Source organism: Xenopus laevis, chromosome 7S, assembly GCF_017654675.1.
Source record: "Xenopus laevis strain J_2021 chromosome 7S, Xenopus_laevis_v10.1, whole genome shotgun sequence".
NCBI lineage: Eukaryota > Metazoa > Chordata > Amphibia > Anura > Pipidae > Xenopus > Xenopus laevis.
The window spans coordinates 89577788-89596635 of NC_054384.1; the positions used below are offsets into that span (position 1 = coordinate 89577788).

At 36.3% G+C, this 18848-nt stretch overlaps 1 protein-coding gene across 5 annotated transcripts in view; it reads right to left on the reverse strand.

Annotated features, from left to right (window-relative positions):
- LOC108697710 (histone-lysine N-methyltransferase PRDM16-like) overlaps window positions 1-12817 on the reverse strand; it is a 73076-nt gene extending 60259 nt beyond the window's left edge. For all 5 annotated transcript variants that reach the window (XM_041571508.1, XM_041571507.1, XM_041571505.1 and 2 more), the window contains exon 1: window positions 12689-12817. In XM_041571508.1, coding sequence (XP_041427442.1) covers window positions 12689-12796 — 108 coding nt within the window. In that variant the 5' untranslated portion in view covers window positions 12797-12817. The remainder of the gene's footprint in view (window positions 1-12688) is intronic.
- Window positions 12818-18848: the final 6031 nt, after the last annotated feature.

An 18848-nucleotide genomic window follows, 5' to 3' on the forward strand; every position in this document is an offset into this window, starting at 1 on the left:
TTGTAAGCAAAAAAAAAAAAGAACCCAAAACATAACATTTGAATGGGAAATACATAAAAAAATTAAATGAAAACACTTTGCGCCCATCAAAAAATGTTATGGATTTTGATCAACGATACACTGAGGGATTTGTGTGCGGTGCATTACTGGGAAATAGATTAGAGTCCTGCCTGCTTGGATTTTGTGTTCCTTTGCATTATTGATATCCTTCCCTCTTTTAGATTCCTGCTTATGGCCTTTTAATCTTTGAACGGCAGGAAGTCGGGGGGGAGCATTTTTTCTTTTTCTTTTTTTTGGCCATCACACAGATTGTTACCTTTGTTACATAGCCATGAATAAGACATCATTACTGTTTCCCTTGAGCTGGGGGCACAGGGATGGAATCCATTGTGCAGTCCTCGACTTGTGGCTCTACAATACCCAGTGTACTGTGAGATATTTGGGGTTCTGGGTGTTGTAGTTCAGCAGCAACTGGAGTATCTCAGGTTAATACCTTTGGGATTTAATAATGATCATAGTATTAACTGTACTTTTTGAAAAAAAAAAATCCTTCATGCATTCTTATAAACATAGGATGATTAAAAATGGCTGTGTGGGTTCTAATAGGAGGAAAAAGGCAATTTTTTAACCATGATAATAATAATACTAATTCATCTGATGCAGGGCGGCCATTTTCTCAGATTATACTTTGGTCATAATTGCCCTATTACTTGCACATGGCTAATAAGCAAGGCACTCATGCTTAATTTGACAAAACAACTGATAATATAGAAAATGGGGCTAAATGTATGACTAACACCATCTGTTTTATGCAATATATGCACTTTTAGAGCGTTAATGACTGATGGAGTCAGGATTGTATTGATCATTCATCAGTGTGTGCATTTTATTCTGTTAATTTATTATCACTTCTAGCCAGATCCATAGCACTTCCATTATATTTAAATAAACCTAATTTCACTCCCATGGCCTCCTTATTAGTTCAAGTCAATTCGGCAGACACGAATTTGCAGACAATTTATGCGCTTCACTGCAGACGAATAATTTAGCGAAACTTTGGTGACAATGCACTGCATCAAAAAAAAATTGCCACGCTTTAAAATGAATGCGCGTCAAAATTGACACCCGCATAACAATTATTCGAATAATTTTTTAATTAATTTGGACCAAATAGTCCCGCGTATGAAAATTGCTGCTTGCTCAAAATTGACATGCATCAAAATTATTTTGATGCCTGTTGGCTTCAATGCGTTTGCAAATTTTTCGCCATATAACGAATTTCGCCACAGATTCGCCCATCACTACATCTTATGCCACAATTCTGCAAAGAATCGTGTGCATGTGTTTGTATTACCCATTAACTCTCACCTATTATAGTTGTCATACACCTTCAATAATAATTCTTGGTTCCCTTCCCTCCCTTTAAATATACAGGGAATAATGTTCCCCTATTGTAAAATAGAAAGAGATTAGCAGTCACTGAGCAGTTCCATTACCGTATAAAAGCTCAGGGTGGAGAGTCATATTTGACAGGCTATTTATGGCTCTTATGTATTATTAAAAAATTAATGGTTGGAGGATCGTCCTGCGAGACCATTGCATTGGTCAAGAGACATTCAATAATGTCCTGTTTGAGCACTGGAGATCAAAACTGTACGGCATATTCTAGATAGGGCCTTACCAGTGCTCTGTACAGTGAAAAAAATTCCATCTCCAGCAAATGCTGATGCTGCTGCCTGGCATTGCTTGCTTATCTAGAACGACTCCGAGGTCCTTTTCCATTATGGACTTGCCTAGTGCAAGGCTACACTGTGTAAAACTACCGTACAATGATTTTATGTGAATGTGCAGCAAAGTGTCAATATCTGGAGTAATAAAAAGGTGTTAGCTTGAAAAAACTTGCATTAAAACGGGTGTTACTTTCTACTTTTTACAACACTTTTCATGCCAGAATTTGCCCCATTGATTTCATTGAGCTGATCTAGAGTGCTGTAAATAATGGCATACTTTCTAGCAAACCCAAAGATTCAGAAATTTCTCTTTGTAATTATTGTTTTAAATAATCGAGATGCATTGTCATAATATCTGAAACTATCTTTTACACCTTTGCTTCGTGTAAAATATATTACATTCCTTAGCCTTCTCAATGTATTTTTTGCATTTCTGCTTTATTTACAGCAGAGCAAATATACAACGGATATACAGACAATTTGTTGTATTACAGAATAAAAACATATATTGTGCACAAAACTACACAATACATTTTCAATACACTGTTGATAATAATGGCCAGTGACAATAATCTATACAATAATGGACCCCCTACTGCCATTTATCTGTAAGGAGGTGTATATAAAGAGCAGGTGCTTTAAAATATTTATATTATTCATTTGAATGTCTTATAATGAATGAGTGGAAGGTTAGGGGAAATAACAATACAGGGATGGGATCCGTTATCCGGAAACCCGTTATCCGGAAAGTTCCGAAGTACGGAAAGGCTGTCTCCCATAGACTCCATTATAATCAAATAATCCAAATTTTAAAAATTATTTCCTTTTTCTCTGTAATAATAAAACAGTAGCTTGTACTTGATCCCAACTAAGATATAATTAATCCTTATTGGAGGCAAAACCAGCCTATTGGGTATATTTAATGTTTACATGATTTTCTAGTAGATTTAAGGTGTGAAGATCCAAATTACAGAAAGACCAGTTATCTGGAAAGCCCCAGGTCCCGAGCATTCTGGATAATAGGTCCCATACCTGTATTATATTTGGAAGCAGAAATATAGGTGGTGTGCATATAGGTGTAGCTACATGTAAATGTTGTCATAGAAAAAGGTATAAACTTGCAAAAAAACATTTTACACCTCTTGTGCCAGAAATTCTTTGCCGCCTATATTTGTGCCAATGCCTTTAACGCTACACTGCATGCCAGGTCTAGTGTGATGAAAAATAATGGGTACTTTTAGTTGTTAGTCTGATGTATATAACACACACTTTTATAAATGTGTGCAATGGATGTACGGGTATGGGATCCGTTATCCTGAAACCGATTATCCAGAAAGCTCTGAATTACGGAAAGGCCGCCTCCCATAGACTATATTTTATACAAATAATCCACATTTTTAAACATAAATTCCTTTTTCTCTGTAATAATAAAACAGTACCTTGTACTTGATCCAAACTAAGAAATTGGAATCAAAGCAGCCTATTTGTTTAATGTTTAAAATATTTTCTAGTAGACTTAAGCTATGAAGATCCAAATTATGGAAAGATCCATTAGCCCCAGGTCCAGAGCATTCCAGGTCCAGAGCATTCTGGATAACAGGTCCCATACCTGTATTCATTGCAATGCATCCGATTTATTCACCCGTAAGGACAACAACAGAGCTTTTTTTGTAACTATACAATCTATGTATACCTTACCCGATCTTATGCTGTTTTTTATTGTTACATATTTTACATGACATTATAAATATGCCCTTTTATATTCAGTTTTATCCTTCCAAGTACATAAAGCAAGTTTGTACCAATTAATACAGCTGTATTAACTCTATAGAAAGAGTTAACTTGCCCTTTAGAGAAGAACTGCTAATGCCAAGGACAGACACTGAGAAATGCCACATGGTCATATTAAATGACAGTTAGCCAGAAAGTTTTCCTCATTTCCTAGAAACAGAAGTTGAGACTGAAAAAAGGGTCATTGCAAGAACTTTATTTATTACTGATCCATAGACACTGGAAGTGCCTGAGAAAGACCCCATTACTCATCTTAGAGTGGCACCAAACTGACCAGGTGGCTGGAGAAGTGACCAAAAACAGAATACAGGTATGGGATCCATTATTCAGAAACCCGTTATCCAGAAAGCTCCAAATTACGGGAAGATCATCTCCCATAGACTCCATTTTATACAAATCCAAATTTTTATAGACTATTTCCTTTTTCTCTGTAATAATAAAACATTACCTTGTACTTGATTTAAACTAAGATATAATTAATCCTTATTGGAAGCAAAACCAGCCTATAGGGTTTATTTAATGTTTACATGATATTCTAGTAGATTTAGGGGCAGATTTATCAAAGGTCGTATTTCGAAATGTAATATATTTCGAAATTCGACCATCGAATCGAGTTTTTTTTACCGAATTTGACCGTTTTGCAGTTGAAGTAAAATCGTTCAAACAATTTGAACGATTTCCAGCGATCGATCGAACGATTTTACTTCAACTACAGAAAACGTAGAAAATGCATTAGAAGTTCCCCATAGGCTAACATAGCACTTCGGCAGGTTTAATTTGGCGAACCATTGAAGTCAAAGTTTTTTTTAAAGAGACAGTACTTCGATTATCGAATGGTCGAATATTCGAACGATTTTACTTCGAATCGAAGTCGAAGTAAATTCGAAGTCGTGGTATCCTATTAAACAGTGGAAAATACAAAGATATAGGTGGCATATAGGTTTTTTTTCACCTTTGCTTAACACTATTTGACCATTCGATAGTTGAAGTACTGTCTCTTTAAAAAAAACTTTGACCCCCTACTTCGCCACCTAAAACCTACTGAACCTCAATGTTAGCCTATGGGGAAGGTCCCCATAGGATTTCTAATCTTTTTTGGTCGTAGAAAAATTGCGGTAAATCCTTTGACTTCGATATTCGGAGTCGAAGGATTTAACTTCGACAGTCGAATATCAAGGGTTAATTAACCCTCGATATTCGACCCTATGTAAATCAGCCCCTTAGTGTGTGTGTGTTTAAAAGCTATATGTAATGTTACAAAGTATATGTTGCAGTAGCAGCGTGAGGCCCTACTAGATATGGGACCTGTTATCCAGAATGCTCAGATCTTTCTGTAATTTAAATCTCCATTCCTTAAGTCTACTACAAAATCATGTAAACATTAAGTAAACCCAATAGGCTGGTTTTGCTTCTATTAAGAATTCATTATTTCCTAGTTTGGATCAAGGTCAAGGTACTGTTTCATTATTACATACAACAATTAAATCATGTTTAGAAATTTAGATTATTAGGATAAAATGGAGTTCATGGCAGATGGGCTTTCCGAAATTCTGAGCTTTCTGGCTAGTGGGTTTCTATACAATGGATCCCATACCTGTATAGGATTTGCCATTATTATGGACAATATAAAAACGTGTTATACTTATATTCTTTATGGAATTTTTTTATGGTAGTAACATGAAGATTTTCTCAAGTTCCCACAAACCATTGCAAACAATCATCAAGTTTCACTTATGCAGAAAAGTTTTTACGGAAAAAAATGTATTCGCTGGCGGCGAATCGCGCAGATTTGCCGCAAATTCGCACCTGGCGAATAAATTCGCCCATTACTACTCAAAATTTACAATTTTTTTTTTAAAAAAAGAAAATGTTTAATTTGTACGGAAGAGCACTGGGGCCAGCAAAAAAAAACAAAGGTGATGGTGAATTATGATTTTTATTCTCATAATTATGACTTTAAAAAGTCGAAATGATGATTTTTAATCTCATAATTATGACTTTTAAACTCATAATTATGACTTTAAAAAGTCAAAATTATGACTTTTAATCTCATAATTATGACTTTTATTCTCATAATTATGAGATTAAAAGTCATAATTATGAGATTAAAAATCATAATTTCGACTTTTTAAAGTCATAATTATGAGATTTAAAGTCATAATTATGAGATTTAAAAGTCATAATTATGAGATTAAAAGTCATAATTTCAATTTTTTAAAGTCATAATAATGAGAATAAAAGTCATAATTATGAGATTAAAAGTCATAATTTCGACTTTTTAAAGTCATAATTATGAGAATAAAAGTCATAATTATGAGATTAAAAGTCATAATTTCGACTTTTTAAAGTCATAATTATGAGTTTAAAAGTCATAATTTCGACTTTTTAAAGTCATAATTATGAGATTTAAAGTCATAATTATGACTTTTAAAAGTCATAATTCACCATAATTTCTTTTTGCTGGCTCCAGTGCTCTTCCGTAAATTTATAATTCATTAGAATTAGAATTACGTTACAACACTGTCATTGTGCGCAGTGTATGTTTAAGACCTGCGTGAAGGTGGTATAGATTTTTTGGTTGCAGAGTAACTTTTTTAATATTTTAGAAAAAGGTACAGAATATAAACGAACCATCTTTTTTTGGGTAGATGACTCACTACATACAGTACTTTGTGGATTACATTAAATAAATGCACAGAGGAATAACTGCTGGCACTAAGCATTTTCTTTTTGTTAATGACTTCTATTACATTCCCCTATAAGTCTTCTAATTTCCCCTGTATTGTAAATTAGATTACGGAAATAAGACCTTATTCCCAGTGAAGAAAAAAAACATCAGTCCTATACCAATATCACAAATTAAATGGTAGACATGCTAATAAAACCCTTTTTCGTTTAGCTTCATGCTAATATGTTTCTGAGAGTAATTCAAAACAGCCAATCGTCCCCAATCCAGGACGCCCTTGGGTACATTTTAAATGAGTCCACAGGTTGGATATGATATAGTCTGAAAGAGACCTATTCACTAAATGCAAATGTCATATCAGGATTTACTGATAGAAGATAGTTTGAAATTCTCTGTGCTTAGCATGATATTTTATTTTATTTTCTAAGATATCCTTACAGGCAAGTAGTTATCCATACCTACTGCCATCTGTTCCTAATGGAACTCTCATAAGTAACAATTTTAGAAATAGCTCAAGGTAATTTCAGTGCATTCGATTCTAAACATGTCTCAAAATGAACAGAAAAAAAGTATTCTGGCCCAATTTTTGTTGATATTGTTTTTCAATAGTTGTTTGCTGCAAATGGCAGGTCAAAGAATTTTGACCCATTAATTAGACATTTTTATTTTCAGTGCGATTTCTTAAATCTATTTATGACTTTTTTTTTTCTTTTGGTTAGTGTTATTTATGGAACTCGGACAAGTTATTTTTAATCAGTCATCTGAAAAGTTTCAGCATGTCTATTTGTATATTGCATTTGAAAAAATTACTGGCCAGCAGAAAACATAAATTTAGCAACTTTGTTTTGTTTTTCAACGTGAGTTTTTTTCCCTTTAATTCATCTTCCTTTTGACACATATAAACATAATGATTTGTAACTAGTGATGGGCGAATTTATTCGGCAGGCGGGAATTTGCGGCGAATAAAACTCCAGGTCCCACTCTGGATACATAACTGTATTAATAATAATCTTTAAGAAGGGTTAGCATTTACTTGTTGACCTAAGTTTCATGAAGCAGTAACTTTTTTTTTACTTTAAAAAAAAAAAAAGACATGCAGAATTGTTTGTGTTCAAAACTTGGCATAACATTTCTTTTTTGCTGTGAGTTTATTTTATGAGCCCTTTGGGGAGAAACTGGTATATACAATTATTTTAACCAATTATTAGACAATTTTAGTAGAGTGCACAAGAGTCATATAACCAGTAAAATATAACCTTGTATTCACTTGTAAATCCATCACAAACTTGTAGCCGTATATAGTCATGAAACTCCAAATATCCTTATATATTACAAAAGGGTTACATTATATCATTTATATACCTTAGGGATGTCCACAGTATATATATATATATATATATATATATATATAATATATATATATATATATATATATATATATATATATATATATATATATATATATATATAGGGGCAAATTCATCAAGGGTCGAATTTCGAGGGGAGTAGAATCGAATAGAATCGAATAGGCAATTCGGGCGAATTTACGCGCTGGTGAATAGTCGAATTGGCGAATATTCGCCAGGCGAATAGGCGCTCGATCGAATATTCGTTCGAAGGATTTTCATTCGATCGAATGCCTTTTTATTCGATCAAAAACTTGGAAAACAAGCCTATGGGACTTTCCCATAGGCTTTCAAAGCAATTCGGTAGGTTTTAGGTGGCGAAGTAGGCAGTCGAAGTATTTTTAAAAGAGACAGTACTTCGACTATCGAATGGGCGAATAGTCGCATCGTTTTTGCGCTCGATCCAGTACTTCGACTATCGAATGGCGAATAGTCACAGTGTTTTTGCGCTCGATCTATTTGAATCATTCTACTCAGGCGAATTTACGGCAATTCGATAGTGGAGGAGCACAAAAAACTACTCGAAATTCAACGTTTTTTTACTTCGAATCCTTCACTCGAGCTTGGTGAATTGGCCCCATACTGTTTTTCAATTCACAGGTAAAGGCCACTGTTTTCCTACATTGCCAGCACCCAACATTTAGCTCTGATCTTTGTGCAACTGGAGGATTGAAGGGAAAGACGAAATAAAGAATATACAGATATAATGAAATGGGGCTCTCCTTCGAGGTCTTATTCCTTCCAGTCAGGGCAGACGTATATCCACCATGCAATACAGAAGCAATTTTGTGCAGCTTCCTGAGGTCTGATCTACAAGTAAGACACCTTTCAGTATATAATTGAGAGTGAGTGACCTTTCAAGCCTGAGTTAAAAATAAAGGCAATGCTCTTAACACCCCAGTGATAATTGCAAATAACCCAATTTGCATTATCCCTATTCATATTAACCTGCAGACTGTCATAATCAGCTGCCTGTGGGATAAAGTGCATCCTGTGACCTTGATGATTTGCAGCAGATATGTTCTTTTCATGTGTCCAAAGCTGCCGCTTATCAATCACTATTGTACACTGTTCATTATACACAGGGGTTTTGCAATTGAACAACATTGAAAGGCCTAAGGAAGTCCCTAGCATGGAGCTTCAGGTGGAGACAGGCTTTCCTGTTCAATGACAAGCGTGTTTCCCCCCCTAAAGTGCATGCTATGCCACTTATATCTGTTGGTATTCTGACAATATATACTTTATTGTGATTATGAAGCTTACGCAGTAGGGATGATTAGGAACAGAGATTTGTGATTGCAGTTGATTCATCTTGGCAACTACGCAGCCCAGAGAATGAGAAACAGAAGCACTGACAAAATGCATAAGGAAAAATAAATCATTTTTTCCCTTATTACCCATTCAGTAAGGCAAATTTTGCTGCATTAGTGATGATGGAACTGGCAGCCCGGCATACGTGTTGGTCAGAAATAATAGCATCAAACCAACATTTTCTTTTTTTTGCCTTTTTTAAAATATTTTTTTCTGACTTTGGCGTTAGTTTGTGAATATTTGAAAAAGAAACAAAAAGTAGTTTAAAGAACTGATATCACTGATATCAAGTCACATCTCTAATTTATATTAATGTGTCCATTCCTTGACACTAAGGGGCAAATTCATCAAGGGTCGAATATCGAGGGTTAATTAACCCTCGATATTCGACTGGGAATGAAAATCCTTCGACATCGAATATCGAAGTCGAAGGATTTTGCACAAATACTTTGATCAAACGATCGAAGGAATAATCGATTTGAATGATTTTAATCCATCGATCGAAGGCTATCCTTCCCCATAGGCTAACATTGGGTTCGGTAGCTTTTAGGTGGCGAACTAGGGGGTCGAAGTTTTTTCTTAAAGAGACAGTACTTCGACTATCGAATGGTCGAATAGTCAAACGATTTTAAGTTCGAATCCTTCGATTCGAAGTCGAAGTCGTAGTCGAAGGTCGAAGTAGCCAATACAACACTTCGAAATTCAAAGTTTTTTTTTCTTCTATTCCTTCACTCGAAGTTAATGAATTAGCCCTTTAGCATTTGTGGACATCTACTTGATGTACATCTACTTTGAATAAAATGCACTTATATATTTAGCGAATATATAGACATAAATATATGCTTACAGAACAGACACACATGCATTTTAGATTGCATGTAGTAGATCAAAACGGAGTCATAAGAAATATGCTGTTTCTGGAAACTGTGACTTTTGCAAACATTGGGTAATTAGATCTAATTTGAGTCTTAAAAATCAAGGGCCCCATTTATATGGTATTAGGAAAGGTGCAAAATAGGTGAGAAGTGCAGTAACTCTGTAAGGTGCAGAACACAGCCTATACTCCATGATAATAGAGGTGCAAAGGCTCAGTGGATGGGCCCAAAGGGGCACCTTCTAGTGCTGGAGCACTTGTACTTAATCATTAGTGAGCCCTCAAATCTTGAGTAAGAAAGTATATTGATCGTGTCTGCATAAGCCAACTGTACTATTCATGCACCAGCCTGGTAGTTTTGCTAATGGGGAGAGAATTCGATTTGTAGGGCTATATAATCAGAAATAATAATCCATTTGGTCTTTACTGTTTGCTTGACTCCTACCAGTGAAATTATTTTCAGCCAATAAGACTTATGATTATGATTGGGAGCAGAGTTATGGTCTTCCTGATTTACTCAGAGCTAACAGGAGTGATCAAAACACTGCTAACGTCATTACACGAGTCCATTTATTTTCTTGTGCCTCAAGCATCAATTATTAGATTGTAACCTTTCCGTTGCAACCCTTTGGGTGTAACGTGAATGATAATATGTGTATATATAACATATATATATATGAAAATGAATAATTGTATATGCATCCTGCAACACAAGGGCTCTGCAAAAAATGTTCCACCCTTAAATAAACCTCGTGATTGGTTTTTATTTTAAGATGGCACCAGCGCGCTCATTATGCAATCCTCCATTAAGCACAAAAACTATATTTTCTTAAATATCAAGTTATTTATTTTATGTGGAATGTATTTCTTGAATTTGCCCTCTCTTTTTGGCTAATAGGAACCTCCAGTGCTGTTTTTCAAACAAAGGCAAACTTATTCCCAAGCTTGGACCCAGACTTTCTATCCATCACTGTCAACATTCAACTACAACTGTCTTCTGTTCCTTCCAGTGGGAAAAAGCGAACATCAATCTCCATTCAGGCATTTTTTTTCATTGCCAGAAACCAAGATTGTGATTGTGGTCAATGGATTTTCAGTTTTGCAATTAGGAAAGGGGTCCTTGGGCCAGGTGATTCCCACCTCATTAGCTTTCTTGGTGGAGTTTTCTTGTTTATATAAAGGCGATGAGAAGCCCCTCAGTCTGATTCTCCTAACCATAAATAAGACGATTTTACTAGAATTACCCAGTTCTGAAATGTCTTGGGTGGCAAAAGGCAAGTAGTTATATTTTCAAAGTACAGAAAGTTTAATTTCAATATTTTGCGAAATTCTAAATTTGAATCACAAAAAACATCAAAGACTAGACAGCCTCATTGTGATAATTAAATTTTAGTTAAAATATGCTACTATACTCAGAGTAACGTTAACAGGGAGGAATGTCCAATCATTCTTCTCAGAGGCCATTGATCAAGTGAGATGTGACAGTTCACTCTTTTAATCTGTATTCAATCACTTTAGTGTCACTATATGTTCACATTGCTAAAGCAGGATGCTAATTATTTCACATAAAAGGGAGCACCAATATATCAACAGGAGCAAAATCATGCAGTGAAATCAGCAAAATACAAAAATAAATCACAATAAATAAAATGATATATTCATATAAATAAGTGTATGCTATTACAAGGGGATCAAGGTCATCCAACAACATAAAAGCCTTAACATTTAATAGGTCAAGAACATGCACTGAATTTCTAAGCCTTTTTCTTTTTTTGTTTATTCCTAGGTTTTAAATTCTTTGGGATGCAAATTAAAAATCATAATAAAATCATTTATAATTAGGGATGGGCAAATTTGACCCGTTTCGTTTTGGCAAAAATTTGCCGCTGGCGAAATGTCGCTGATGCCCATTAAAGTCTTTTTTTTTTTGATGCCCGCCACCATACAAGTCTATGGGTGTCATTTTTGCAGTGAAACAAGGCGAAAAAATTTGCCCATCCCTACTTAAAATTAAAGGGATACTGTCATGGGAAAAAAATGTTTTTTCCAAAATGAATCAGTTAATAGTGCTGCTCCAGCAGCATTATGTGCTGAAATCCATTTCTCAAAAGAGCAAACAGATTTTTTTATATTCAATTTTAAAATCTGACATGGGGCTAGACATTTTGTCAATTTCCCAGCTGCCCCAGTCATGTGACTTGTGCCTGCACTTTAGGAGAGAAATACTTTCTGGCAGGCTGCTGTTTTTCCTTCTCAATGTAACTGAATGTGTCTCAGTGGGACATGGGTTTTTACTATTGAGTGTTGCTCTTAGATCTACCAGGCAGCTGTTATCTTGTGTTAGGGAGCTGCTATCTATCATTTTTTGCCGGTGTTCGCGAACGGCGTTCGCGAACACATACTCGGCGGTTCGCTACATCCCTAATCAGTGTGCCTTTGAGTGAGCACTTGGGTTTAATCAAAGTGATTGAGTAGTCTGAATCAGGCTTTGGTCAGCAGAGATCAAAAAGCCTTTTCTGTGCCAAAGCTGTTCAGTGACCAGTACAAAATGAGTTGTGGCCTTTGTCTAATTTTGAGTGGACAAGGTTCCACTTCACATACTTACAATAATAATGGCACATGGGTTGAAAGCCTTTAGGGGAAAAAACATACAAGAAAATGAGGATGCTGAATATCTGTACTAGGGATCACAAACCCCTGTAGTGGAGGAGAATAACTCTAATGTGAATAGAAAAAATAGCTGGAAAAGTTGAGCGTATCTCATTTATTTACTGGCCCATTACTGTTGTAGGAGTAATTTATTTCTTATCAAAGCAGACACCTATTGTAGTGATGTTTAGCACACAAACTAACAAACTAACTAACAGAGCAATAAATAGTGCTGCTTTACCTGGTCATTTAGATAGCACACTGCCAAATTTTGTTCTTCGCAGGAGCAGGCGATTCGGATGAATTTAAGCCAGTTCCATGATCCATTCTGGTAGTTCTCTAAGCACATTTTGTCATTTTCTAGTTCATCAGAAACCTGGAAGTTATAAAACAAATCAGACTTTAAAAAAAAAAAAAAAATGTTTTACATTTACCAGAATCAACATTTTAATTGAGATTCCTTGAGTAGTCAAGTTAAGTTTGGATAGCACAACATGAAGTTGATACATTGTGGTTTTTGAGGATATTAAATGAATCAACTAACTAACAACTACATGTTTTTTATTTAGTTGTCCAACATGGAACTGCAGGTTTAGGGTTTCCTGTTGATGATGTGATGGAGGCTAAAAAGACATTAGGGTATATCGTCATATAATACACAAAAGCCATGAATATCTTGTAAATTATATCCTTATACACGGTGAGTTCTGATGTCATCATTTATAAACGGTGAGTTCTGATGTCATTTCTGTCACATGACTCACTGAAAATTGTGTATTATAATAAATAAAGTACCCCCAGTAGCAAAATATGAGGATATTAGAAGTTACCTCGGAGTTCCATGACCTGTATACGGCCTCGTGTTTTTATATGGTCATGGAACTCCTCGGTAACTTATAATATCCTTATATTTTACAAGAGGGGGTACTTTATTCACTATATACATCATTGGCCTTTTTTTGTACTTTGTACACTGCCTTCCTCCATGGTAGTACTGCTGCAGGACTGCTGTCCCTACATGTGCCATAACTTGCACATTATTCAGATGCTCGAGTTAGTGACACAGGCAACAATGGAGTGTGTCCTTACTGTGTTTCCTTACACTGCAAGGACAGAGCTGACCTGTGCCCCCTGACACTGCCCTATGCACCTTGAACCTAATTTCAGTGTTAGGCGCACTGTACAGCCATTCTTATTTTTGAATATCCTTGACCCATGCACTCTGAACAGAGGACCATTTTTACAGGATTACATGACTGAAGGACATGGGTTTTGCATCCTTCATTTAACAAATGTATTCTTATATACACTAAATGCATAGAGCAATTCGCTGGAATTTAATTCAACCATTGTGAGAATCCTTGGGAATGATTTTCCTATAAATGTCTTTGCCCAGCATTGCCAGCAGCAAAATATTACTCTAAACAATGAATCACTGTAAAGCCACACACTGTGTTCTGTAGAAAATACCGACTTGTACGAAGTAGCCACCAACAATTCACAATTTTTTTTATTGTTGTTACTTCTGCTAGGTGTGGTAACAATGTCAATTATTTTTACCAGGGTGATATTTCCATTTGCCAAAGTCAGGTTTGTAACTGAATTTTCACAAGTGTTTTAAGTGAAATTAGCACCAACATTTTAGGTCAGATCAAAATTTATAACTGGAAACTGTCTGTTAATAATAGATTGCACACACCTCCCCACATGCTCATACACACAGTTGCAAGCACATACAAATGACACAATGCAAATGACACAGTAAAACCAAATAGTTTTTTTTAAAGGAGAATTCAATCCCCTATTTAATAAAACCCACTACCCCTACCCTACATAGTCCCCCTCCCTGTCCCTGCCCGCACTCCAGTAATTGGCCCTAATCCTGTAATTACCCCTCATTGCAGAGTAAGCGTGGCGGAGCTCACAGGCGCCATCTTCTTCTCTTTGGTAATCTTTGGGTCTTCTTCCTTCCCTGCGGCTATTTCCTTCACTTTCGGCGCAAGTTGTCAGGAACCAGAAGACTGCTCCAACTGCACATGTGCCAAAAAGGTGCTTACTTTCCAAAGATTACCGAAAAGTAGAAGATGGTGCCCGTGAGCTCCTCTGTGCTTACTTTGCAACGAGGGGTAATTACAGGTTACGGGGCAATTACTGGAGTTATCACCCCCCTCCCTGTTGGGACTATGTAGGGTAAGAGGTAGTGGGTTTTATTATATGTGGGGTTGAATTCTGCTTTAAGTCTTAGAGCTTCAGTAACCACAATGCATTATTTTTGCCTACAATGTATTTAGCAATAAGTAAAGGAAAGCACTGGAGCTAGTGAGGGGATACATGACAAGGGATCTGAATGACCAGCAGCCAGATTATACTGGTCTAGGTTAGAGATGGGCAGAATAACTTGTAACTGTGTTTAGGTGAGAAGGAATGAATTAAAGCAGGAGATGGCCGGGCCCAGGGCAGGAGAAAGAGAGGGAGGTGATGTCAGGGGAAAAAGCAGTTCACTTCCTTATCGTCTGAGAAGGTAGAAATATTCCACCCACCCTCCTCCATTTTTCTTATTTATGTTTTCATATTATTTATTAATAACTGAATATGGACGTTTTTCCTGAATGCTGTTACTGGTTTCTGAATCTTTATACAGTATAATTGTTAGAGTCTGTATTGTATTTATTTTTGTTAAATGAATGTCAAATGCTTGATCCAGGGAATGTTTCCGGTCGCCATTGGGGTCAGGAAGGAATTTTTTCCCCCCTTGAAGCATAATTGGCACTGGCTTCAGGCTGGGTTTTTTGCCTTCCTTTGGATCAAAACAGTGGATATAGGATAATTTAATGTAAGTTTTATTTGTCACAGCAGCAGTAGGATCTTACGGAGTACTGCACAGGTAAATTTAGAAGAGGGAGGTTCTCTCCTGTGACTGCACAGGGGTTTGATTGATATAGATGCTACTAATGCTAGGTGCAGGCCCGGATTTGTGGAAAGGCCACCTAGGCCCGGGCCTAGGGTGGCAGGATTTTAGGGGGGCGGCATGCTGCCCAACCACACCCACATTGGTTCAAAAACACAGGGGATGCACTGGATATCCAATAATTTTTTACATTTCCCGTGCACCAATCCCCATTGCTCCATTCCAGATGATGAAAATTTGCACAAATAAAGGGGAAGGGACAGGGGCGATGAACGGCAGTGGGCATAGGGGCGCCCACTATGTAAATCCGGCCCTGGCTAGGTGACAGCCTGCTTGGATTTCTATCATCGAGACACTACAGATGCAGAACCGGCTGCAGGGCTGCTGAATTTCTCTCATGTTGGTGGCAGAGCATAATAGCAATCTCTTTTTAAATTCTGGCTTTAATAATTGATTTTGATATTTGATATTTGATAAAATGTGAATAAGTGCAGTGGCCATTCTCTGTCGTCTGGTTTCATTAAGGTACAGTATATAATAATGGAGTTCAGTGGAATGGCTCAAGACTTGGGGGCAGATTTACATAGGGTCGAATATCGAGGGATAATTAACCCTCGATATTCGACTGGCGAATGTAAATCCTTCGACTTCGAATATCGAAGTCGAATATCGAAGTCGAAGGATTTACCGCAATTAGTTCAATTAAACAATCGAACAGAAAATCATTTGATCGAATGATTCAAAGGATTTTAATAATATTCGATCGAACGATTTTTCTACGAACAAAAAATTGCTAGGAAGCCTATGGGGACCTTCCCCATAGGCTAACATTGCACCTCTGTAGGTTTTAGGTGGTGAAGTAGGGGGTCGAATGGTCGAATATTCGAACAATTTTTGGTCGAAGTAGCCAAAAAAATCATTCGAAATTCAAAGTTTTTTTCTTCTATTCCTTCACTCGAGCTAAGTAAATGGGCCCCTAATGGTCAAATTGTGGAGTCCCCTTGTCCCTCTAGTCATAATAACACTATGTTATTATAAGTTTTATTTCCAGCTGACATGGGCCAGTGAAAAGTGAAATGTGCATCGTGCAACATTTTGACACAAATCATCATTCTTTTACCCACAGTGCCTAAGGTTTCTTCATATCCATGTGTGCAGAAAGCTGACTAACTACAGTGGCAAGTTGTGGAGGAGCATGAATGTATAAAAGTTTGTGAATGTTGTATTGATTTTGGCTCTTGTGTTTATAATGAATCTTCTTATGGTACTTTCAATATTTGCAAATATAACTAAAAACACTATGAATGTATGAATGTATTTGAAATATACAGATACATTTTCTGCAATTAGGCAACATTTAATTTGTTAGTTTACCATATAGGTGTGTCTGATGAGAAGTTTGGCCAATTAAACTTTGGTGCAAGTACAACAATATTATGGGGTTGCTGGTACTTGTCCAGCTTTAAGCCATCAAGATTTTTTAGATGACTGTGTGTGATTCGGCCAATGTCTTTATCACAATATTTTGTCCCTATCTGAAAACATATGCAATAGCTGACATTGGGCACACACACTCAAGAAAGGTCTAACTTTAAGAAGCCTGAATAACTCTTCATAACTAGAGTTGAGTGCATCTGACATAGTCAATTGACTTCACCCCTTTTACGTTTACTTAACTTTTATGTAAACAGGTTCATGAAAACAGGTCATGTTGGGAGCTGCCGACAGAAACATCTTAGTTGTGACAGCTGTGTTTTACCTTCACCAAGTGAGAAACACGTTATAAAAATATAGATTACTACCAAAAATAACTCCCTAAACTTCCCTTTTAAAAACGAATATTGCTAATGTTTAAATAAATTATCCAAGCTGGAATCCATGATTTCTCAAAGTGAAGACATCTGGAGAGGGTGGAACTGATTTATACCTTCATAAACTCGGCTTGGTGCTAAGGTGAGGGGGTCCTGCATTTATATTTGACCCAACTGGGCTCTGCTTAGTTCTAATGATAGCATGCTGTAATTATTATGATTTCAGTGGTTCTTGTAAAACCCACACAAATAACCCTGTTGTTTTCAAGTTCTCTCATTGTTTGTTTTATGCAGGGGATTCAGCAGTTTCCTGTATTTGACACCTTTGGTGTTATGTAAATGTTAAAAGCCTTTTTTTTTTTCTAATTTGCTTCCGTCAGTTTGCATGTTTTCACTTTGATTTAAATAAGCTGACTGTGGGAACTCAGCTGGGGGACCCCTTAAAAAAGAGATCTCTGCTAGCAACTATTTCGAACTCAGTGTGTAATAATAGTACATGGCTGCCCAGTTCAAGTGTTTTAACAGGCCAAGATTTAAATATAATACATAACAGATTTCAATATATAGCAGCAACAGAGAGTGAGAACTAGAAGGAAGTATAAATAGGAAGTCCTGCTGCATACACTGGACTAATATTCATATCCTCAATACTGTATGATCCATTTATAGGGGAAAAAAGAATCAACGGTGAAGCCAACTGAACTTTGAAAAATTGAGGATAGTCAGTCCATTTTCCCAATCTAGTCACTGACTGGTTTGACATGAGAACTATCATCATGCACACAATTGTTTGACAGTACCACCAATGTGTAAGAAGGCAGTCCCATACCTTACCATAACACTTCTGCTGCCCTCCACACACACCCTACACCAGAAAAATAACACAATTTTACTCTTGGACATTGGACAGTGGACATTCTCCTCCTGTTATGGCCATGGAACCCCCCATTGTGATTCTGATTATTAGTTATTTTATAGTAGGCATTGTTTTATCAAAGCATGTGCATTGATCTGGGAAATAGTCAAGTGGATGAATTATAGCCTGGCACTAGTACTAACAATTTTGCCATACCACAATCTCACTTACCCTCGGATATTATAGGGGTTATTTATCAAAGTCTGAATTTATCTCAATATTTTCTGCTACAAACTCCGATCAAATCTGCTCTGGTTTTTTACACTTATTTATTATTACATTTTCCCAAAAGTTTGCTTTATGGGAAAATATCAGATTTTCACGATTTTTTCAGATTTTTCATCTGATTTCGATTCTGATTTTTGTCCGAAAACTTCAGGGTATTGCATGAAACCCAGCGCACATCAAAAAATCATTGGGATTTCTCCCATTGACTTATATTCAACCTCAACAGGTCTGAGATGCTGGATTTTTTGATTCAGACTTTTCCATCCTTGAGGTTTAATAAATTCCAAAAAAAATAGTGATTTTTTTTATAATTCTGATTTTATGATTTTTGCATTCGGAGTTTAGTAAATAACCCCCTTAGTCTTAGGTAAAATTACATTAATCTTACCCCTAGTTTACAGTTTATATGAAAGAGTGGTCGCAACATTTACAAATTGTTACAAAAATTGTAGCAGCAACTGAAAACGTATTTGTGCATACTGCAAGCAAAGGGGATATCAATTATATGAGCTACCCTACATATACAGATGAGTTGGCC